The sequence below is a fragment of the Raphanus sativus genome, chromosome 4, assembly GCF_000801105.2.
Source record: "Raphanus sativus cultivar WK10039 chromosome 4, ASM80110v3, whole genome shotgun sequence".
Classification (NCBI taxonomy): domain Eukaryota; kingdom Viridiplantae; phylum Streptophyta; class Magnoliopsida; order Brassicales; family Brassicaceae; genus Raphanus; species Raphanus sativus.
The window spans coordinates 8,217,796-8,234,753 of NC_079514.1; the positions used below are offsets into that span (position 1 = coordinate 8,217,796).

The 16,958-nt window shown below is 39.7% G+C and overlaps 5 protein-coding genes across 5 annotated transcripts; 4 read left to right on the forward strand and 1 right to left on the reverse strand.

The window, feature by feature from the left end:
- The first annotated feature begins 2,556 nt into the window (after window positions 1-2,556).
- On the forward strand, window positions 2,557-5,070 carry LOC108848425 (ERBB-3 BINDING PROTEIN 1). Its single transcript, XM_018621787.2, has 9 exons — window positions 2,557-2,760; window positions 2,869-2,953; window positions 3,041-3,190; window positions 3,284-3,437; window positions 3,792-4,007; window positions 4,088-4,224; window positions 4,294-4,385; window positions 4,486-4,662; window positions 4,762-5,070. Exons 1-9 carry the CDS (start codon window positions 2,667-2,669, stop codon window positions 4,836-4,838), a joined length of 1,182 nt encoding a protein of 393 aa, XP_018477289.1. The 5' UTR covers window positions 2,557-2,666; the 3' UTR covers window positions 4,839-5,070.
- A 1,301-nt stretch (window positions 5,071-6,371) lies between these two features.
- Window positions 6,372-8,301, forward strand: LOC108848888 (BAG family molecular chaperone regulator 4-like). The gene is made up of 4 exons (XM_018622341.2): window positions 6,372-6,746; window positions 7,210-7,478; window positions 7,556-7,702; window positions 8,069-8,301. Exons 1-4 carry the CDS (start codon window positions 6,527-6,529, stop codon window positions 8,144-8,146), a joined length of 714 nt encoding a protein of 237 aa, XP_018477843.1. The 5' UTR covers window positions 6,372-6,526; the 3' UTR covers window positions 8,147-8,301.
- Window positions 8,302-9,958: 1,657 nt separating this feature from the next.
- Window positions 9,959-13,866, forward strand: LOC108855603 (ethylene-overproduction protein 1-like). The gene is made up of 3 exons (XM_018629459.2): window positions 9,959-12,639; window positions 12,711-13,020; window positions 13,108-13,866. Exons 1-3 carry the CDS (start codon window positions 10,357-10,359, stop codon window positions 13,338-13,340), a joined length of 2,826 nt encoding a protein of 941 aa, XP_018484961.2. The 5' UTR covers window positions 9,959-10,356; the 3' UTR covers window positions 13,341-13,866.
- Window positions 13,867-14,253: 387 nt separating this feature from the next.
- LOC108849372 (uncharacterized) lies at window positions 14,254-15,034 on the forward strand. The gene is made up of 2 exons (XM_018622918.2): window positions 14,254-14,580; window positions 14,869-15,034. Exons 1-2 carry the CDS (start codon window positions 14,337-14,339, stop codon window positions 14,928-14,930), a joined length of 306 nt encoding a protein of 101 aa, XP_018478420.1. The 5' UTR covers window positions 14,254-14,336; the 3' UTR covers window positions 14,931-15,034.
- A 91-nt stretch (window positions 15,035-15,125) lies between these two features.
- On the reverse strand, window positions 15,126-16,633 carry LOC108849370 (uncharacterized). Its single transcript, XM_018622917.2, has 6 exons — window positions 16,477-16,633; window positions 16,304-16,401; window positions 16,005-16,153; window positions 15,720-15,917; window positions 15,563-15,628; window positions 15,126-15,430 (listed from the first exon to the last, which is right to left on the reverse strand). The coding sequence occupies exons 2-6, from the start codon at window positions 16,392-16,394 to the stop codon at window positions 15,281-15,283; spliced, it is 654 nt and encodes a 217-aa protein (XP_018478419.1). The 5' UTR covers window positions 16,395-16,401; window positions 16,477-16,633; the 3' UTR covers window positions 15,126-15,280.
- Between the last annotated feature and the right edge of the window lie 325 nt (window positions 16,634-16,958).

Consider the following 16,958-nt stretch of genomic DNA (forward strand, 5'->3'; position numbering starts at 1 on the left):
CAATTCAATTTTGGTTTTTAAATTATTCATATTAAAAAAATTACTAAAACCCGAGACTAACTGATTGAACTGATGGATGACCGATATGTAATCTAATTTGATTTAAATTGTAATTATTTCATAATTTGTAATCTTATAATCCAAATTTTAAAGTTCATTATTTTGCAGTATAAAATAACTAAGATAAATTATTGTAATGTTTGGAAACATTGATAGTAGTATAAAAAGTATATTGTTTGGAAACATTGATAGTAGTATAAAGAAATAAGTATATTGTTTGGAAACATGAATAGTAGTATAAAGAAAATAACAATAGTGATTTAATGTAGGTTTAACTATAAAGTATAAAAGTGTATTTAATTTAAAAACTTACAAAATAAATGTTAGGTCCAATAGAATGTTTCTGTTTTAATAAGATAGATTAGAACTTTGTTTGATATTCATGGTCATTTACAACATTTATTGTTCCAAATGTAGAGTTTCTGAGCTACCCAAGAGAGACAACTGTAAAAAAACCTCTCTCTACTTTCTACAAAGAGAGTTTTCTCTCAGTTTCTATCTCTGTTCTCCATATTCATATCTTTCACAGAGAGAGAACTTGATTTTCTTTTCCGGTTCATCCTCATAACAATGAATCGGATCTTTTGTTTATAGTTTACCCTCTTCTTTTTGTTTTTCTTCACTGGTTTTCAATCTAATATATTAAGAAGAGGAGAATAGTTTTTATCGTGGTCTTCAAGCCTCAATCCTGAGTGGGGCGCATAACGTGTTCGTGTTGTTAACACCGAGGAGGGGATCACGCTTCTTTGGCAGTTAGAAGGTGCTAAAAGCAAATTGGAGGAAGGCGACCATGGTCAGGTAGGTCATACAAGAGTTGATCGTCCCGTCCGATGACAAAACTTGGCACAAGTCGCGGGCTGTCGGTGGAGTCATTCACAGTTTCACTTCTCATGCAAAGGGGATTTGTAGACGCGTGTTCCTCCGTTCTCTTCCTATTTTTCCTGTTTTCGTGGTGTTGCGATGTGTATTGATCAATAGATTGATTGGGTCATCACATCCTGAGCTTTATTTTTCAATTTTATTGTACCGAAGTGAAATGGGCTGTATGGTCACTTTTGTAATTTCCCTTTCGGGCCCATTAAATAAACAATGTCGACAAAAAAAAAGCTACTCAAGAGAGACGGTAATCTAAGCAAAGTGGATAAGTTTAGACGTTAACTGCCAAAAGCACCAAATAAGAAGGTAGATATACCATCATTAGTAAAAGTTTATCTGATTGCAAGATATATCTTGTTAGAGCATCATTAACCCAACCACTCTAATGGGGGTGCTTAATCATTTTTTACAATAAATGAGTGTTAAGCAATTATCTTAAGCAACTTCTAATCAAATGTCCTCCAATGGTAGTTGCTTATTTAGGGGTGTTTAAAAATGAAAAATTTAACATTGATTCAGTCAAGATTACACAAGACACTACACTTCAGTCCGTGACACTATACAAGATTACAAAACACTACACAAGTGGACAAAAGACCCTTGACGCAAGAATAGAAAGTATATCCGCGACTCGACCATTGGTGTTTACAAAGTATATTGGTTAAGTTACGCAAGAATACAGAACAAATAAAACAAGTATGTGAAATTATCTGAGAACAAAGCAGCACACACAAGTAAAAGCCAAATACTTTCAATCATGTTCATCATGTTATCGAACAATCCAAGCTATTACTACCAAAAACCAAACTTAGAAACACCAGTAGCCATAACAATTCAAAAACAATAATCTACAGGTTCATGCCAAAATCCACCTTGTGATACATGTGAAAACAACATACCAGCAAGCTGGTTACAGCCAGAATCCAACTTAGACATACACCAGTAGCCATGACAATTCACAAAACAAGAATCAAGCTGTTAACTTTGATCTCACATATGGCTTTGAACATTGACTTAAACTCTCATTAAACGTTTCTACATGTCAAAAGGAAAGCAAACCTGAATTGATTTGGGACTGTATTTGAACAAAACTCCGTGAAATTGGTTCTTCCCTTTGATTGTTCCACCGTAATCTCTGCTTCCTCCTCCTCCCAGACGCGCTTTTCGATAGCTTTTCCGTTCCCAATTTGCCTCTAACGATTCCTGAGAACTAGGATGTGGTCGTCGACGATGACGAACCAGCCGCTGGAGAAGACGATGATCCCGATGTCGACGCCGCAGCAGCGCCCCGGAGGAAGACAAAACCAAGTTTGATTTGGTTTCATGCGAGTAAGCGTCGTTGTTTCACGGGGCTTAATTAAGCGTCGTTGTCTTCACCTTTTTTATTTTTTTCTTTTTTTTAAAATTAAAATTAATCCTAAACAACGCACTAAGCGCCTGCGTTAAGGATGCTCTTAGTGCCCACAGTCTTAAAACAGTGATCGTCCGGCCCATTAAGAATCAAAAAGGAACAAACAACACGTGGCCACTATTCGAAACAAAACAGACAGAACCCAATCCTATACGGTGTCGTTTAAGACACATGCGAAAACCCTAGCACCTTTTATTTGAGCTTAAGCCAAACTCCGTGTCTCGCTTCTCACACCATTTCACCACCAAATCAGTCCTCCTCCTTTAACATTGTCTTAAACCCTAAAACACATCATCACCTGCGAATCTTCCAGCGAGAGATGAGTTCGGACGATGAGAGAGACGAGAAGGAGCTGGATCTCACCTCTCCCGAAGTCGTCACAAAGTACAAGAGCGCCGCTGAGATCGTCAACAGTAACGCTCTCTCTCTCTCTCTCTCTTTCTTTCTATCTTTCTATCTATCTCCTCTTTTAAAGGGTCTTTGTGTATTTATTGAGACTCTGTGTTTGGGAAAATTTGCAGAGGCGTTGCAGGTTGTTTTGGCTGAATGCAAGCCAGGAGCTAAGATTGTCGATCTCTGCGAGAAAGGAGACGCCTTTATCAAAGAGTTAGTTATCATTTTTCACTCTCTCTCTCTCATTTTTATTCTTTGTGAAAGCTTATTTGTTTATTTATTTATTTTGGATATAAAAAGGCAAACAGGGAACATGTACAAGAGTGCCAAAAAGAAGATAGACAGAGGCGTCGCTTTTCCGACATGCGTTTCTGTTAACAACGTCGTTGGTCATTTCTCACCTCTTGCTAGCGATGAGTCTGTGTTGGCAGAGGGCGATATGGTCAAAATGTAAGACTTTTTTTTTGTTTGTTTGTTTGTTCTGCATTAGTAGTAGTAGTAAATCCGATGCTGTTTTGCCTTTTTATTTTTTTTCTGTTGCAGTGATATGGGATGCCATATTGATGGGTTCATTGCCCTTGTTGGCCACACGCATGTTATTCAAGAAGGACCCGTTACTGGACGCAAAGCTGATGTTATTGCTGCTGCCAATACTGCCGCTGAAGTTGCTTTGAGGCTCGTTCGTCCTGGGAAGAAGGTAACCACTTGTTTTTTTTTACATGATTGTATTTTGGTTTCTTGAATGACTGATTAGGTTTTTGCAAACCCCCAGATGATGAATAGTTACTGTTGGCTATGGATCTTTTTATCCACATGATGCTCTTTTGTCATAGTTACTCTGATGGGAACTTTTAAACTCTTATTTCGAAGGATGAGCAATCACCTATGCTATGCAAATGAGGCTTCTTTTTACTTAGTTACTCTTATATGGTGATGATAGATTAAGATATTATAGTTCATTGCTAGTAGTTTTGTAGTTTCCCATTTAACCTGACAATGTATTACAGTCAAGACAAGTGATAGTCGTTTTTTTTTTCTTTCTTTGTGGCAGAACCATCCTGTCACTGAAGCTATTCAGAAGGTGGCTGAAGCGTACGACTGCAAAATTGTGGAAGGAGTTCTTTCCCACCAGATGAAACAGAATGTGATTGATGGAAGCAAGGTTGTCTTAAGTGTAACCAGTCCCGAAACTAGGGTTGATGATGTTGAGTTTGAAGAGAATGAAGTGTATGCTATAGATATTGTGGCAAGCACTGGTGATGGCAAGGTCATTTTCTTCTTTTTTTTGTTGTTGATATGCTTCTTTAATTGCCATTGTTCTCATGATTTTTTTTTTTGAATTTGCAGCCTAAGCTGTTAGACGAGAAGCAAACAACTATTTACAGGAAAGATGAGAGTATTAACTATCAGTTGAAGATGAAGGCCTCCAGATCCTTGATAAGCGAGGTTAAAGAGAACTTCCCCCACATGCCATTCACTTCAAGGTGTCTTTTGTACATGTTTAAGCACTTATTATATTATATCAATTACTAACGTTGCCTGAGAGAGTACAGGTCATTGGAAGAGAAAAGGGCACGACTTGGACTTGTGGAGTGTGTGAACCATGGTCATTTGCAACCATATCCTGTTCTTTACGAGAAGCCTGGTAAGGATGATGAAGCTTCTTTAATCCATCTAACCACGTTTAGATGATTCATTCATGACAATATGGGACTCATGTTTTTTTTTTCTTGGTTTTTCAAAAGGTGATTTTGTTGCCCAGATTAAATTCACAGTTCTGCTGATGCCAAATGGATCGGATAGGATCACTTCACACACACTTCAGGAGATTCAACCTACGAAGACCATTGACGACCCTGAGATCAAAGGGTGGTTAGCCTTGGGCATCAAAAAGAAGAAGGGTGGTGGAAAGAAGAAGAAAGGTAAAATAAACTTGTAGACTTTTTACCAAAAAATGCAATCTACATTTTGAGTTGTTGAAATAACCATTTATAATTTCCTTACGAATGTTGTTGTTGCAGCCAAGAAGGCAGGAGAGAAAGGAGAGGCCTCAACGGAGGCTGAGCCAATGGAAGCAAGTAGCAATGCTGAAGCATGAGATCTTTCTTTTGTTTTCTTTTAAAAGAATTTTCGGAACTTCAGGTCTTTTGTAGGTTTGAGTTTCAGAGAGTCTCTTAGATAAAAAAGAACAAAGAAAAACAAATTAAATGTGTCTTTTCTTTTGCACAAGTCCTTTTACTGAATGTTCATCATCATTGTTCTGATTTGACTTGCTGAACGTTATCAAGTTATCAATGGCTTTCAAATATATAGGTTTTTGTTTTCAACAAGTTTGCAAACCTTATCAAGTAGTTGTTCAGTATATACTCGTGTCGATGAATGAAGTATAAACACGAGTAAGTAGTTGTTCAGTTCTCTAGTCCCATATTTGAATCTTTTATCATATATGATCATGTTCATTTGCATATCGCTGCAACCTACAATCAAAATGTTATTCTTTTGTCTGTCACATCGACAGCTCTCACAGATTTTAGTTGATAAAAAATTTCAGCTGTATGCATTGCGATCAACAAATAATATATCGTGTGCTACTCTATTGTAACCTTCTAAATCAAGTAAAGTTTCTGCCGTGGTCCTTAGTGGCGGCTTGTGGCTTCTTCTCTTCTTATTTTTTTGCAATTGAAAGAGAACTCCATAATGAGGAATGTTTTTATTTCTGGAAAACAGAGATTTGATTTTTGAGTATACACTAGACACTAGCTGTGTCTGATCCCACAAGGCTTAAGCTGATCTATGTTTTTATTATATCATCGATCAAATAAAGAACACCGTTTTGTTGTTATTTACATATGGTTTGAGGCTCTGACCAAAAAAAAAAGAAAATACGGTTGAGCTTTTGACAATCTCAAGAGATAGTTACACAATCCATATATGATTATATTTTGCATCAATTGGTGACAGCTTGTCCTGCGAGAGTGCTGTTAAAGAGTGAGGTCGGAAGTTCGAACCTCACCAACAACGTAATTATGGAGTTAGTGAGAATTCATAATGGAGAGATTGAGGTCGGTGCGTTGCAACGCTGTGAGCTTAGGTCTACGGGCAGGTGGTTCCGCAGGACAGGTTGTCACGATAAAAGTTTTAAAGTCTCGAGCCTTAGTATAATGTTAGGGGCCTATGTAATATTGGCACTTCCGTTGGGCTTGGTACTTGATGACCAGCTAGTATAGCTGTAGACTGTTACACAGATTTGCCTTTTGGATCTCTGGATCTGCATCTCATGCTTGATTGGGATGGTCTTTCAGTCCAGGAAAAAGTTCTTGTGGATGGTAAATATGACTCAAGTCATAATCCAAAACAAATAGCGATGAAAATTAATATGGAATTATGAAACACGTATAAATATCAAAATGATGCAAAAATTGAGAAGTAATTAACTACTACAGTGTTTTGTAATCAAGTCCTCTACACAATATTTCCAAGTACATACATAAATTATGTAAAAATAATAGTAAAACTGTAAACTAACTTTACAATATTATGTCCGTTTGTCTTAAAAGATCTTGTTCACTCATTTTTGTCCCCAACAGTTTGGTTTCACGGTTCCAAGGTCCTTAAAAATTCTAATTACGGAAAATAAAACAAAAAAACAAAAAAAAAGGGTTGAAAAGCGCCGTCTATCTGGAGAAATTTGTATAGACCATGAGGAGGTGAGAGTCTTCCGGAGACTGCGAAAACCCTAATTTCGTTCGCGAAAAAAGGTCTTTTTTTTGGGTTCTAATCTTAACGATGGTGCATCACTCAACCGACGATGATTCGGAGTTGGAAGTAAGACCTGATGGTGCTACTATGCTCGTCCAACAGAGCGTCGACGCTCCCTCCTCCTCTGACTCACGACCTCTCCAGGAACCAGACTCTTCTTCCGCCGTTTCTAATCACACCATCACTATCACCGTTTCCCATGACTCCTCGGACCACCTTCTTCATGTTCCTGACCGCGCCACTTTCGGTATTAAAAAAAACGCTCTTGTTTTGCCTTTTTTTTTTGTTTACTTATTGTCTTAGGTCTGATCCATTTCCTTGAAACTCGGAATAAACCCAACGCTGAGAGGATTCATCATTTTTGTTTTATTCACTAAAGCATTGTTCTGTTTCTCTTATGTTTAAGAACTAAGCATCATCTGAGTAATCGAAATAGATTTAAGACACGGAAGTGATTCATTACACAACTTTACTCTTTACCAACTACTACAAAGCACTAATCATTCCCATCAGCCTTGCTTAATCACTAGATTATTTTACTTAACTTTACAATTAATTTTACGACAACAACTTTTTCAACAACCTCTTTGAGAGCAAAAATGGCATAACTCAACAGTTGACATAGACGAATTCCTTTTTTTTTATATTTTAAGCTGTGTTAATGTTCTTAAAGATTGATATCATTAGGCTAAAATGTGTTTATTCAACAGGGGATGTGAAGAAAGCCCTTGTCCAGAAAACTGAGTTGGAGGCTAGTGATATGAAGATCTTGTTCAGGGGAGATGAGAAAGATGATGACGCTGAGCTATTGCAAGCTGCTGGTGTTATTGACGGTTCTAGTCTTGTCCTTGTGGAGGAACCTAATGAGAGAGAGGACCATGTTGAACCGCCTCCCGTGATGATGATGACCGAAGAGATTGCCAAGGCTGTTGCTGCTGTTCAGGCAGTCACTGGAGAGGTCGATGACCTCTCGGATAGAGTGAGTTTTTTTTTTTCTTTTATAATAACTGCGTCTCTCTCTGTCGTGGTTAAAATTGATTTTGAATTGAAATATAGGTTGCTGCTTTAGAGGCTGCTATCGATGGAGGGACGATAGTTGCGGTGAAGGAGTTTGACATGGCTGCTGAGCTGCTCATGAGGCAGTTGCTCAAATTGGATGGCATCAAGGTAGATGGGGAAGCTAGAGTACAGCGAAAGGCAGAGGTTGGTTTCTCATCTTTTACATTCTTTAATTTGTCTGCATCATTAACTATGTATAAGAGTCTCATCATGAATAAGGTGTGAAAAATATATATATCAAGTACCTGTGAGCTATGAGGTGCTTTGAGATGAGTTTGCAATGATCTAGATTAAGACTTTGGTAGATATACATTTGGATTTATAGTTTCTGTTTAGTTAGTTGTAAATGTAGGGACTTTGGTTACGATACATTTCAGATTCCTTTAAGATTTGAGACGTTCATGCTGTCCTCTACTGTTACACTTGATATGTTTTTCTTTCTATATCTTCAGTGTTGAGTTGAGCTTCTATATAGATTTGATTGGGTGGGGTGGGGTTTGTGTTGTGCAGGTACGTAGGGTCCAAAAGTTGCAGGAGGATGTGGATACCTTGAAGGCAAGATGTTACAGAGCAAAGCCGCAGCTGTAACCACTGAGTGGGATTCGTTCTGAAACCGGTCTTGGAAAGCTCGAACCCTCCGCCAGCTTTCGCTTTTGTACCAATGTAAAACCAAGATTGGGAGAAATTTGACTGACATTTTTATTATTCTGTTACGTTGCTTAAAAAATATATTTGCTTCTTTCTGTTTTTTTTTTAATTAAATGAGTAAATGACCAGAAAAATTATGGTCGTATCCTGGAATGTCTGGACTTTTTGGTATCTCAATCTGAACAGTAATATACATTTTTTCATGTAAGGGTGTCAAGCATGGAAGGATGATCCGGTACGGTATGGTCTTATCTTTTGCCCAAATGAATTGGGGAGGTTAAACGAGTATTGGGTAACCCATTTGAATATGATGGACCATATTGCTAACTGGTTCTTTGATCAAATGAATGGGCTTGTGGATGTTGAGCATCCAAACAAAAAAAACAAACAAACCTAAGTTTGTTATCTAGATTTGAAGTCATATCTCTTCTATATACTATTTTGTAAAGTTAGTGTGAAATAGAAGGTGGGACATACAGAAATAGACAAGTGAAATTTGGTGGGTAATGTATGTAGTACGATCCGTGCTTTTTTAGATAACAATTCCATTCTCTACCCAAACGACATTCTTAGCTGTCTCACCCACATGACCTGATTGTTGTTTCATGAAATTCTCATCTCAATTATGTTCCAAGGAATTTTATATATAATATTGTTATGCGCCATCAAACAAACTAATCACCAGCAATATCGATCAGACTTAATTAATCATAGCTTCTTAGTCCAGGATTTAATTACAATTACTTCCTTAACAGTAAAACGTGTTGACATGACTCTTCTCCGCTCAATGTGGGTGCCATCAGCTATTTGCCGGCTATGCTACAGCACATTTAATCATTCTTTGTTCTCGCCATTTGTTATGTTCTGTCAGAAAAATATTTTATTTGAAAATACCTTATAACGATATTTCCTACATTTTGTAATATCAGTTTTGAGAAAATATACAGCAAATTATATACTATATAATAGTATTGTTTTATGTATACCCACACCGGTATGTGATAACGACGAATCTCTGCAGAAAATTTGTGGAAGATTCTGACAGATTTATGGCGGTTCCTTTTCGGAATTTAATACTGTCTGACCCGACTAGCAAACAAGAATTATAATGGTCGAAGAATGAAAAAATTAGACAGGACATTATTGTTATAACGGATTTTAACAGATAACTGATTTGGTGATTTTTATATCTATATGACAAAGAAACCCTTACCAAAAGAAAAAAACTTACCAGGTATAATTATTACGATTATATTAAGTACTATGCAATTTTAATATAAGACTTGCCAATTTTATAGAAACAATTAGGCAATATATTACTGAAAATTTGAAAATACTGATAAAAATTTGCCAAAAGATCATTCGTCGTTGTAGTCAACTGAAGTTAAAATATTGCGAGTCCAATGTTCATTCATCATAATTTTAAACGAGCATGTAAGAAAAGATAGGATAAACTGTTAAAACTCAAAAGTAAACCATTTAATAATTAAAATTTCAGTTCAAAAAAAAAAAATTAAAATACTGCAGTTAATAACGTCTTTAACTTTATAGATGAAGAGGATAATCTGAGTTTAAACTTTAAACTAATAAAATAAAATGGGATTAAACTAATCAATTGCTTTCAAAAAGAGCTAACACAAGAGGACAAAAACTAAAAAGGCCAAAAAAAGCGAAAAGCACTGGAATAAAAGAAGAAAAGATGCCACAAATACACATAAAAAATTAAAAATCTTAATTAACTTTTACATGATTAGAAACGCATCAAAGGGGTAAGAAGAAAAACAACAGAGAGAGAGAAGAGAGAAGCGAGCGATCGAACGGAGGAAGAATCTTCCTCTCTCTCCCTCTCTATTTTTACGGAAAGATTCGTAAATTAGTGGCAACAATGAATAAACGAACCTGAGAAGAAGACACTGCAAAAAACAAAAACAAAAACAATCTCGGAGAAACACGACGATTACGAAGAAGAAGGATAGGCAAGCGAGCGAGCGAGCTTCGTTAAACTTTTTCAAATTTCGTGACGAAAGAATCGAAAGATCATATTTTTGGTAGTTTTGAGCGAAACCCATTTCTCAGATCATCGTAATCCGTCCATATGAATCCGAAAGTCTCTTCATTTCGATCTGGGTTTCCGCTAAATTGAAGAAGAGATGCATCACAATCCATTCACCACAATGCGAAGTTTAAAACTTGCAGACGGTTGTAAAGGCACGCAAGTCTACGCTCTCAACCCTCCTAACGGAACCACCGGAACCGGAGGAGGAGTGGGTGACAAGCTCCTCCACCATCTCCAAGACCACCTCCGCGTTAACTCTTCAATCCGATCCAAATCAAGCCGCACATACCAACAACCCCCCTCCGAATCCCTCCTCCCTCACGGCCTCCCCGTCACCGACCTCCTCGAGCCTCCGATCGACCCGTCTTTAAAATTCGCCGACTTGGTCGACAAGATGGCCGAGGTCCACCGCCGCGTCGACGCCTCCGAGCCGCTCGAGAGATCCGGAGCCTTTCTGGAGCAATGCGCCGTCTTCAAGGGCTTATCCGATCCGAAGCTTTTCCGGCGGAGTCTCCGGTCGTCGAGACAGCACGCCGTCGACGTCCACGGTAAAGTCGTGCTGTCGTCGTGGCTCAGGTTCGAGAGGAGGGAGGACGAGCTGATCGGGACGAGCTCTATGGATTGCTGCGGGAGGAACTTGGAGTGTCCCAAGGCCACTCTTGTTCCCGGGTATGACCCGGATACCGTTTACGACCCGTGTCTCTGCAACGTTGTGAATGTCGTTCCTCCTGAGTGTTCGACCTCTGAGGAGGAAGAAGAAGAAGCGTTTGACTACGATATGTCCTTTTGTATCGGTGACGAAGAGGTTCGTTGCGTGAGGTACAAGGTAGCGTCTCTGTCTAGACCTTTCAAGGCGATGCTGTACGGAGGGTTCAGAGAGACGAAACAAGGGACGATTAGTTTCACGCAGAACGGGATCTCCGTCGAAGGGATGAGAGCTGCGGAGGTGTTCAGCAGGACGAAGAGGTTGGTGGGAGATGAGTTCTCTCCCAGCGTTGTCTTGGAGCTGCTCAAGCTAGCGAATAGGTTCTGCTGCGACGAGTTGAAGTCAGCTTGCGATACTCGTTTGGCGTTTCTTGTTGATAGTCTTGACGAGGCGATGCTGTTGATTGAGTATGGATTAGAAGAGTCTGCGTACCTTCTCGTGGCGGCTTGTCTACAGGTTTTCCTCAGGGAGCTGCCGAGCTCTATGCATGATCCCAACGTTATGAAGATCTTCTGCAGCGTCGAGGGAAGGGAGAGGCTGGCGTCTCTCGGCCACGCCTCTTTTGCGTTGTACTTCTTCTTAAGCCAGATCGCTATGGAGGATGATATGAAATCCAACACGACTGTCATGGTTCTGGAGCGTCTTGTCGAATGCGCGGTGGAGAGCTGGGAGAAACAGCTCGCGTACCACCAGTTAGGAGTTGTGATGCTCGAGAGGAAAGAGTATAAAGACGCTCAGAGAGCGTTCAACACAGCGGTGGAGGCTGGTCATCTTTACTCCCTCGTTGGTGTGGCTAGGTGTAAGTTCAAGCGTGACCATAGATACTCGGCTTACAAGATCATCAACTCGCTGATCTCGGATCACAAGGCTGCTACCGGGTGGATGCACCAGGAGAGGTCATTGTACTGCAGCGGCAAAGAGAAGCTGCTTGATTTGGACACAGCTACCGAGCTAGATCCCACGTTGACTTTCCCTTACAAGTTCAGGGCGGTGGCGTTGGTGGAGGAGAATCAGTTCGGCGATGCCATCTCGGAGCTGAGCAAGATTCTCGGATTCAAGGCTTCTCCTGACTGTCTCGAGATGAGGGCGTGGATCTCTATAGGTAAAGAGGATTACGAGGGAGCTTTGAAAGACATCCGCGCGCTTCTGACCTTGGAGCCGAACTTCATGATGTTCAACGGTAAGATCCATGCTGATCACATGGTGGAGCTGCTCCGTCCGCTGGCTCATCAGCGTAGCCAAGCTGATTGCTGGATGCAGCTGTTTGATCACTGGTCTTCTGTTGACGATATTGGATCTCTAGCAGTTGTTCATGACATGCTTGCGCATGATCCAGGGAATAGTCTTTTGCGTTTCAGACAGTCTCTTCTTCTGCTGAGGCTAAACTGTCAAAAGGCGGCGATGCGTTGTCTAAGGCTGGCTAGGAACCATTCGAAGCTGAAGCATGAGAGACTTGTGTACGAAGGATGGATACTGTACGATACTGGCCACCGTGAGGAAGCTTTGGCCAAGGCTGAGGAGTCCATTTCTATACAAAGATCTTTCGAAGTGTTTTTCCTCAAAGCTTATGCTCTCGCGGACTCTACGCTCGACCCTAAGTCCTCGGAGTACGTTATCCAGCTCCTTGAAGAAGCGCTTCGTTGCCCCTCTGATGCTCTCCGTAAGGGACAAGTAAGTGTTTAAAAAATTGTTGGTACTTGAGGAAGGTAGGTCGCATCTTAGGTTTAATTTGCTTTTTGCAGGCTTTGAACAACCTGGGGAGCGTATATGTGGACTGTGATAAGCTGGATCTTGCAGCTGATTGCTACACCAACGCGCTCAACATCAAGCACACAAGAGCACACCAAGGCCTTGCTCGTGTCTATCATCTGAAGAATCAACGCAAAGCGGCTTATGATGAGATGACAAAGCTAATAGAGAAGGCTCAGAACAATGCGTCGGCGTATGAGAAGCGTTCTGAATATTGCGACCGCGAAATGGCACAAAGCGACCTTAGCCTGGCTACAGAGCTAGACCCTCTCCGTACCTATCCTTACAGATACAGAGCCGCAGGTAACGCTGCTAATTACAAAGCTAGGATGATATGTGCAGTTTCTATGGTGGGTTTTGTTTTAACTTTGAACTGTTTCTTGGTTGCAGTTCTTATGGACGACCACAAAGAAAATGAAGCGATAGAGGAGCTTTCGAAGGCGATATCGTTTAAACCAGATCTGCAGCTGTTACATCTACGGGCAGCGTTCTATGATTCCATGGGAGAAGGAGCATCTGCTATCAAAGACTGCGAAGCAGCGTTGTGTATGGATCCAGGTCATGCAGATACACTCGAGCTCTACCACAAAGCACGTGAAACAAATGCTACCGATCAAAAATAGAACAAAAGCAAAATCTCTTCCTCTTCTTTCCCTCCTGGTATGCTTCTTCTACACTGTTTCATATTCTTGACTGAGCAGAGAAGAAGGGTTTGGGTTTGAGTGAACAGAGAAGAAGAAGAAGCATAGCCATGTAAATAGAAACTCTTATTTTATATATTTTTTTCCTTTAATTTTGGTTATTGGGGTGGGGGAGGTGAGGATACTATATAGCTGTGCAGAGAGTGTTTCTTGCTGCTGAAGGTAATACGTTTTCTGACCTAAAAGGGGAAACCAGAAAGAAGAAGAACTTACCTCTGGTGAAACTGGACTTCTTCTACTGTCCTATTTCTACATGTATTATTGTTTTTTTCTTTTCTTTTTTTTTCTTTACTGGAATTATGTAATTGTGTATCTGTAACTCTCTCCACTTTTTTTCTTTTACATGCTTCTTGTATTGATTCTCAAAACATCCAAGGATGTGTTTTTTTTTCAATCCTCCTGAAACAAGAAAACAAAGAGACTATTCATTCACAATACGTTTTCAACATCTCGGTTTAAGCTCTTGTTTTGGTTTTATGGTAAGATTTTACAACCATCTGGTTTGAGAGCTAACCTATCCTGCTTATCTATTTCTCAACATCTCGGTTTAAGCTCTTGTGAACCGAATAACATGTACTAGTCTAATGTTTTAAGAATTAGAATTAATCTTGCAAAATGTTAAGAATGGAACAAAGGGATGCTGTGTAGTGTGTAATGAGATAAAAATATCTGATATTCTTTACTGGACATGTGTAAATGCGACATGTGGCTACACCCGTACACAACAAGTTACGAGGTACGTGTAAGAACTTACATGGCTGCTTGCCCTCGGATAGTAGACGTGTCGTGTCTTTCAGGAGTATCTCACCCTTGTTGGATAAACATATTGTCTTTCTTTTGGATATAGACAATTTATCTCGCTGTTTATTCATTAGGCTACTTTGACCAGGTGTATAATGACACCGCCATAAGGACAAGATGGAAGAAGGATTACCAGAAGCAGACAACCTCTTACGTATCAAACGTAAAACAGAAGAAGAGGAAGAGAAGGGAGCTAATGGTGGGGTTTTGAACAATCTGATATCCAACTTGATTGGTACAACAACAACAGCAACAACAGTAGACGACAAATCTGGTGAAACATCCAGACATATGAAGATGAAGATGAAGAAAGAGAGTTCAGGTGGTGGAATCTTAGAAAATATTATATCTCATCTGCCAGGTACTTTTTCATAAACTGGGGCTTACACAGTTTATGACACATCTCCTTAATTAGATCTTAACACTAGCTAGGCGTATGTCTCTTAGTCATTTAGGATTCGGCATATTTGTGGAAAGTATTCACCATATAGTGTGTCTCTTCAGTCTTCACTCCTTTAATTAGTTGGATGCTTCTGTGAAATCTAGATGTTTAGCGTTTATAAGAAATAGTGTTAGGTTTTTGGAAAAGGATTTAAAAGAAGTTAATTCTTCATTTAACAAAGAACACCTTTTTGTTGTGAAAAAGCAGAAGATATTGAAGTTCCAACGACAGAGGAAGCATCCATGCTGATCCACTCTGTGATTGACTGAACAAGAGACTTCAACCACAAGTCATTTCCATCGTTTTTGTTCTTGGGACTTGAACTTGTTATATATTCAAAAACAAAATAAATAATATGTAGTTAGGTCTGTTAAATATGTGTTTCAATATTTTCCCCATTCATTATAACAATTTTTTAATGTTGGTGAAGGCAACAAAAGATCAAGGAAAAACATAAACGTTAGTGAAAAGAAGAATAAAGAGTATATTTTATTTTGTATAATACAAGCAGTTGGTGATGGTCCAATGGACAGATAGAGAGAGTCTGTATCTAAATCCAACAAGTTTACAAACCCTATGCGACAATTCTTATGGACAAATACACAATCAAACTTGTTGTTCAAGAATCCGCCAAGCCTGCTGCTGGCAGCCTTAGAACCGTTTGCTGGTTGGGACATGCGCGTAAGAGTGTGCAGATGTCGTTTTTCACTAGGAATTCCTCTGCATTCACGAGGATCAAAGGTCCATACTCGAACACCAACTTCTTGCACTGTAATAACATAACACACAACAACACCTTAAAAATGTGAAGAACACCAACAACAGAAAAAAACAGAAAGAGACACGTCAGAGAAGTGTTGTGAATGAAGTTTAAGAGTTCTCATAAATATTGGATCCTAACCTTCTTCTCGTACTCGTGGTTTTTGAACGATTTGCATCCCTTAAGAAGCAGCTCAACTATATCCAACTGAATACTCAAAAAGAAAAAAAAGAAAAAAAAAGTCAGTATATGAATCTCATAAGCCTTACAAGAAAAAAAAAGAAAAAGGTCTACTAACCTGTGTGTCGGGATCTTGTAGTTTGATGAGAATCTCAGAAACAGTCCTGTGGCAAACATCGCAAGTATCCTGACGAGCTTCTTCAACAAGAGCTACGACGTGACCACAAAGATTCAACCGCTTGCAGAAATAATGAGGTTGAAAGGACTCAAGATGCAAGAAGAAGAGAGGGAGGTAGTAGTCAACCAAAGTTACGCACTGCATCCAATTAAACACACACAGTTTTGAAGAAGAAAAACAGAGACATGGTTCTGCTGAGTAAAGGAAAAGAGAAAGTAGAGAAACCTGTTGTTCAAATCCGCGGATATGGGAACACTGATCATGAAGGTCCTCTAATATCTGACTCTGTGTTTCGTTTTTCTCAAGGTAGCTCAGAGCAGAGTTAACATACTCCTCACATAGACTGCAAACCTTTTCATCCTTGTACACTTCCTCTATATAAAACCATGCAGGAGCCTTTTATTACACTATATTATCTAATACAAAAAGCTGAGCTCTTTTAAGGTAAAAAACTTGTATAGGATTCAATCAATCAAACAAGGTCGAACACAGTAAGAGTTTTTGTCTTAAAAAAAATTGGTTACCTGAGAGGGAGGAGGGAAGGAAGGATCTAGCGTCAGAAAGAAGGGTCAAACCCAGCAAAAATATTACAAAGGTTCCAGCTTTGGGCCCCATTAGATACCTGGGGAAGGATAGAAGATTCAAAAAGTAAGACTCTTTACCGGAGATTCAACAAGACAAAAGAGAAAGCTTTCACCTTTGTCTGAAAAAATCAAGAGCTACTGCTTGTACAAGGAGAGGAAGAAGTTGGAATCAAAAGAGTTTGCAGATCCGTCGAGAATTGGTCCCGATGGGCGTTATGATAAGCTAAAGCTCAAATTATTAATGAGGAAAAGTTATCTCAAACGACAAGCAATCATCCCTCCACGTCACCATCACCCTTTTTTTTTTTCCGTCAAAGTTGTATTAAAGGCCCATAGGCCCAGAAACTATTACAACTCTAAATCCCGAAAGCCCAAGAAACAAATGGGCCCAAAATTACAAGCAAACCAAGGTGACAGTTAGGCCCAAACAAACCAGGCCCACACTCCGACCGACATAATCGAGGCGAGTCGTCCACGCGTTTCGATCTCCCGCATCGCGGAGACACGCGTCACGCCCTCGCCATCCCGATCAACACCACTACGCCTCACCGTTAAACCGCCGCGCCGGAACCACTTGTTCGACAGCGCACGCCTG